General features: G+C 45.5%; 1 protein-coding gene across 1 annotated transcript in view; it reads right to left on the bottom strand.

The window, feature by feature from the left end:
- LOC107119587 (laminin subunit beta-1-like) overlaps positions 1 to 4,554 on the bottom strand; it is a 103,655-nt gene extending 99,101 nt beyond the window's left edge. Inside the window, exon 1 of the mRNA XM_015422106.1 lies at positions 4,460 to 4,554. Within this exon, the coding sequence (XP_015277592.1) occupies positions 4,460 to 4,554 (95 nt within the window). The remainder of the gene's footprint in view (positions 1 to 4,459) is intronic.
- Between the last annotated feature and the right edge of the window lie 1,109 nt (positions 4,555 to 5,663).

Here is a 5,663-nt window from a genome sequence, read left to right as displayed (position 1 = left end):
CCACAACCATTTGAGGGGAAAACTCTATGTTTTCCCCTCAAATGGCTGTGGCCTCGCCCCCAGCGTGCCCGGCGTCATGACGTCACTTGCCTGTGATGTGCATGTGGTGCGTGGGTGCTCCGCGCGCATGCGCGCAGTCTAAGAGCCACCCCAGAGTCCCCTGCCGGCGAGGTAAGTCGATTTGGCAACCCTACTGGGTGGCCTTGGGCGAGCCGCTCTCAGCCTCTAACCTACCTTACATATATCTAGGTGGGGTAGCCCTGTTGGTCTGAAGCAGCAGAACAAAGTTTGAGTCCACTGGCAACTTTAAGACCAACAAAGTTTTATTCAAGGTATGAGCTTTCGTGTGCACACGCACGGAAGGTGCCTTGGTCTTAAAAAGGTGCCACTGGACTTGAACTTTATTCTACCTTACCCATGTCATTCTTCCTTCATAACTCATGAGGCAAGTTAGGCTGAGAGAGAAGGATTGGCCCAAGGTCACCCAGCACCAGCTTAAAACTATCCAGATGGCTCCCCTCTGTGAGGATGAAACAGAGAGGGGAGAACAATGAAAAAGCTGTTTGGGGTACCTGTTCAGAAGGCAAGTGGGATATAAATATAAATACCTAAATAAATAAATAAATAAAACAGGTGTTGGCGAAACGTTCCCGAGCACAGGAAATTTCTGTGCTTGGCATGTTTGTCTATTCCCTCCCTCAGGAATTCCAGATACATTTTCCTTCCCTTTCCACTGTCCCTTCCTTTCCTCACACCTCTCTCTCGCTGCTGCACTGGCTTCTTGTTCCCAGATGCTTCAAATTCTGAAAGAAAACAGCCACCCACTCTCAATAAAGAGTCCTCATTTCTCCACTGGGAGTTGGCTTATCACGAGGCCTTGGTGTTTGGGGGGGGAGGAATAAAAAAGAATGTTTCACTTGGCCAAGGTCCTGGCAGGAGGTTGTTGGGGGCCCATACTTGAACTAGAATAGGGAGTTTTGCAACACTTTGTTTGTGGCAAAACCCCATACTGGGAGAGGGCTTCCTGTAAGGAATGCTTTTCAATAATTCAGTGGCAAGTACAAGGCGGGGGCAGGAAATCAAGGTTGAATGGGGCTGTCTGATTAAATAGGTCCTGAAAGAAAGGAGTCAGCTATTCACAATGCAAGCACAGCCTTTGCTGCTTGTGTCTCCAGCTATCAGGAGGGACAGGGAGCTGTGGAGAGGCCTAAATGCAAGAAAGATTTGGGGCTGTATTTGTGCAGGCTGCTCTTGATCCATGGACATCACAGTGCCAAAGTTACTCTAGGAAAGCTGTTAAACAAGTATAAAGCCAACAGTTGTGATAGTCTGACCCACAATCAAACAGTCATAAGACTTATAAAGAATGCTGTTTATGTACTGCAATCTAAAGCACTATAACATGATACACAACGTCGTCTCCGGATTACATAACAACGTTTCAAAAAATGAATCTTCTTCAGGAAATATGTTTTCTTTAAGTGTACTGCTTCCTACTACCCACCACCTGTTAGCAATCTGCAAGGTCCCTTTAATTGCACTCTGGTAGCAATCCAGTAGAAACGCCCGGGATCCAGTAGAAACATAGCAGCATATTTTGAGCCTGAATGTTAATTGAGATCAGCGTCCTATCTGAATTTAATGTAAGTTACTACTAGGTTGATTAGTTGTAATTTGAAATATCTTGTATGTGTTCATAACAAAGGTAATAGTACTGTGTTACAGATTCTTAAGACTTGTTGTCTAACATTTATGAAACTGAGAGCTTTGGCACCACTATGTAAGTAAGCACTAAGATTATTGTATTATCTCTTGTCTCTTGTTATTGGTGTAGTACATATTCTAAAAATTGTATTTTTGTACACTACAGAATATCTCCTGAATAAGATTCATTTTTTGAAACGTTGTTATGTAATCTGGAGACGGCGTTGTGTATCATGTTATAGTGCTTTAGATTGCAATACATAAACAGCATTCTTTATAAGTTTTATGACTGTTTGATTGTGGGTCAGACTATCACGACTGTTGGCTTTGTACTTGTTTAACTGATTGGGTCATGTGTGTCCAGACTTTAGGAAAGCTGCCACTTCCTCACAGAGATGAGCCATAGATCGTCCAAATTCTGAGGTAGTTGTTTCAAGGTACCAGATTCCAGAAGGAGAACCATTTTCCTATCTCCAACCTCGGACTCTGAGGTATTGCTTGTTTAAATAACTGCCATCCCAAAGCAGACTGGTGTGTGTGTGTGTGTAAGTAAAAATAAGAAAAGACTCAGTTATGAAGGCACTGCTCATTTGTACCTGCAAATTTAAAATACTCCTTAAAATGCAATTGTGGTTGTGCTTTGGTACTCATAAACAGTGAGAAATAGCAACTTCGCTCAGCATTTAGTTATTTATTTATCACTCTGCCGTTCCTCCAAGAAGCTCAGGGTAGCGTCTGTGATTCCTCCTCTATTTTATGCCCAAAACAACACATAAGACAGGTTAGGCTGAGAGAGAACGATTGGCCCAAACTGTTGGCAGTTTAAACATGCAGAGGAACAAAGCACCAACTGTTTAAAGAAAAATAACTTGGTTTATTAAAGAAGAAATAAACTCTGATGGAATAGAGGAGAGGGAGACAGGCTTAGCTAACTGACTAACTGCTGTGAGAGACAGGAATGAAAGGGGAAGGCTGGGCTCAGTTGGAGCAGGAAGTCCCAAAGAGCCAATTAGGAGACAGGAAGGACATAATTTGAAATTGTGGGAAGTCCCTAAACTAGCTATGCTAACTAGCAAGCCTTCAGCCGTCCCCCCTATAGGCTGTTCTTCTGAACATCTTCAAGTAGGTGCACTGTAGACCTTGTATATTCCAACACAAGTTTACCTAGTGAACTCATAGTGAGCAGGGATTTGAATCTGTGTCTCACCAAACCTAATTCAGCATTCTAGCCACAATACCACACTGGCTTTCATAAAATGGCAACGCCAGCTTCAAACTGCCCAGATGACTATAAAATATTCCACTTCTGAGCATCAGAGTAGATGGGCATGATGAAGTACCCGAGGTTGTTTCAGAGACTGTTGATCAATAGGGTCCTGTTTAAACAAGTAAGGAGTTTCATGATGATTCACCCATATGTCTCCACCCCTTTTATTCTATACTGGGTCTCTTTCCTATCTCTCTGTACTTGCAAGAAGATTAGGCCATATCCGCATGTGATAGAAGCCCTGTCCGCAAGTTCCAGTGGGAACATGTACAATCCATGTACAAAATATACTTGATTGTTCTTCATGCGTATTAATTATCGTGTTACAGTCAATGCACGTACAGCTGAACATGTAATTGAAACCCTACATTTACCCGGGTACTGGTCTCCGGTTTCATTCCTAAAGTGAATGCTCACTGTCTCTTTCTCACAAATAGTTGCATGCACATACAGGCAGGATGTGTGCTCACTGTAATATCTGAACAGGGCTATAAGGGAAGAGGCTGTGTCATGGTAAGCCACATCTGGAATGATGCATGTTCCCAACAGAAAGTCTGATCACTAGTGTTTTAACCTACAGAAAGTGGACCCAAGCCTGCCTGGGTACCGACAGTTTCTCTTGTGGACTCTTGTGAAGAGTAGGCTGACTCAGTGATTCCAGAGCCCTGCACAGCCAGTCAAGAAGTATGGAAATGGGTGAGAGGAGAGATAGGGTCATGCCCGCTCAATCTGCTCTCAGCCTTCATGCATGGTCATAGAAGTCTATGCATGTACCTAGTGTCTGGCTAGGATCTTTGGGGAGGGGCTGTGGCTCAGTGCTAGGGCATCTGCTTGGCATGCAGAAGGTCCCAGGTTCAATCCCCAGCATCTCTAGCTAAAGAATCTGGCAGTAGGTGATGTGAAAGACCTCTGCTTGAGACCCTGGTCTAAGTAAATTCTGACTCTGCGTGGACAAAGAGTCTGATTCAGTATAAGGCAGCTTCAGGGGTTTCTAAATGATGGATGATGCAACTTCTAGATCTGGGAAACACTCTGCCATGGAAGCTTGCTGTGTGACTTTGGGCCACTCACACACTCTCAGCCTAACCTACCTCACAGGGTTCTTGTAAGGATAAAACAGAGGTGAGGAGAGAATGATGTAAGCTGCTCTGGGTCCCCTTTGGGGAGAAATAAATAACCACAATTTTTCGCAAAGTACAGACTGCCTTTTCAAAATCTATGCATGCTCTCACATACACACATGTTGACACCTCCTGCCTTGAGGGTATTTTGGGATGACTCACAGCTCCATATGTGAGTTGCTTTTGTTCCAAAGTGCTGCTTTGAAGCAATGTCTCAGGTGACAGGGTAAACCTTAAAGCAAATCTTGAAAATGAAGAGTCATTGGGAGATCAAATGGAACGGGAAAGTGCTTACAGCATTAGCATCTGCCACCTACTGGCTTGTGCAGGGAATGCAGATGAGGTGTCCCCTCCCCTCCCCCATTACCAAAGCAGAGATGGTTGCTGCAAAGGCCAGATCCGCAATGTCGCCTCCTCCATGGTCACACAATACAGGACAAACTTCTTCAGCTTTGTGCTCATAACACAATGACAGTTTTAGGATACTGCAGCATGCAGTGCAGATGGACGCAGATTGTGTGGCTTAGTTGTGCACCGCCAGTTTGCACAGTCATGCTTATCTGATGAACATTGGCGCACGTTTCAGATGTAACTGAATTACAGACATGGGTTTATGTGGCGACAGGCTAATCTAGTTATTACACTACGTATTCTTCCCTCAAAGCAGCTTCAGGGGGAAGGTTCTGGCATTCTGCCTCCATTTTATTCTCATAACAACCCCATGAGATAGGCCAGGCTGAGAGAGGGTGACTGGTGTAAGATGAGCTTCATGTAGGGTTGCCAAATATAGCTTACCTCCGCAGCGGGGGACTCCCGGGTGGATCCCGGAGCACGGGCGCACCGCACGCACATCACCAGGAAGTGACATTATGACGCCGGGCACGCTGGGGGCGGGGCCACGACCATTCGAGGTGAAACCATAGAGTTTCCCCTCGGATGGTCGTGGCCCCGCCCCCAGCATGCCCGGTGTCATAACGTCACTTCCTGGTGATGCGCCAGATTCCGCTGCGGCAGAGGAAATTGGGCCTCCAAAGTGGGGGTTTACTCGCCCCCCACCCCCACTTGGCAGCCCTAGCTTCATGGCTGAGTGGGCATTTGAACTTGGGTCTCCTCGCTTCTCCCCATGAAGCCATCTGGGTGACCTTGTGTCAGTCACAGCTCTCTCAGAGCTCTCTCAGCCCCACCTACCTCACAGGGGATCTGTTGTGGGGGTTATCGCAAGCTACTTTGAGACTCCTTTGGGTAGAGAAAAGCAAGGTATACAAACCAACTTGTCTTCTTCTTCCTCAATCCTGTGGCATCCACTCCACCATACCATGCCACACTGCGCCGGCTCTGAGGATGGCAGCTACAAAGATGTGTCTGAAAACATGATATATAAAACACGCACAACCCTTTACAGCGCCAGTTCTGTTTTGTTTGTGTTTTTCTGAGCCACAAGCCTTCAATCTCTGCAAAAAGTTATTTCTTTATCCAAGCATAATCCAGCTCAGTTTGTACTGGCATGCACTCAATATCGTCAATTGCTTGCTTTAGTCCTACAGTGTTTTAGTACAAATATTTTTGCTCTG

Source organism: Gekko japonicus, unplaced genomic scaffold (genome assembly GCF_001447785.1).
Source record: "Gekko japonicus isolate JY-2015 unplaced genomic scaffold, Gekko_japonicus_V1.1 scaffold292, whole genome shotgun sequence".
NCBI lineage: Eukaryota > Metazoa > Chordata > Lepidosauria > Squamata > Gekkonidae > Gekko > Gekko japonicus.
This window is presented reverse-complemented; position numbering and strand designations above follow the sequence as displayed.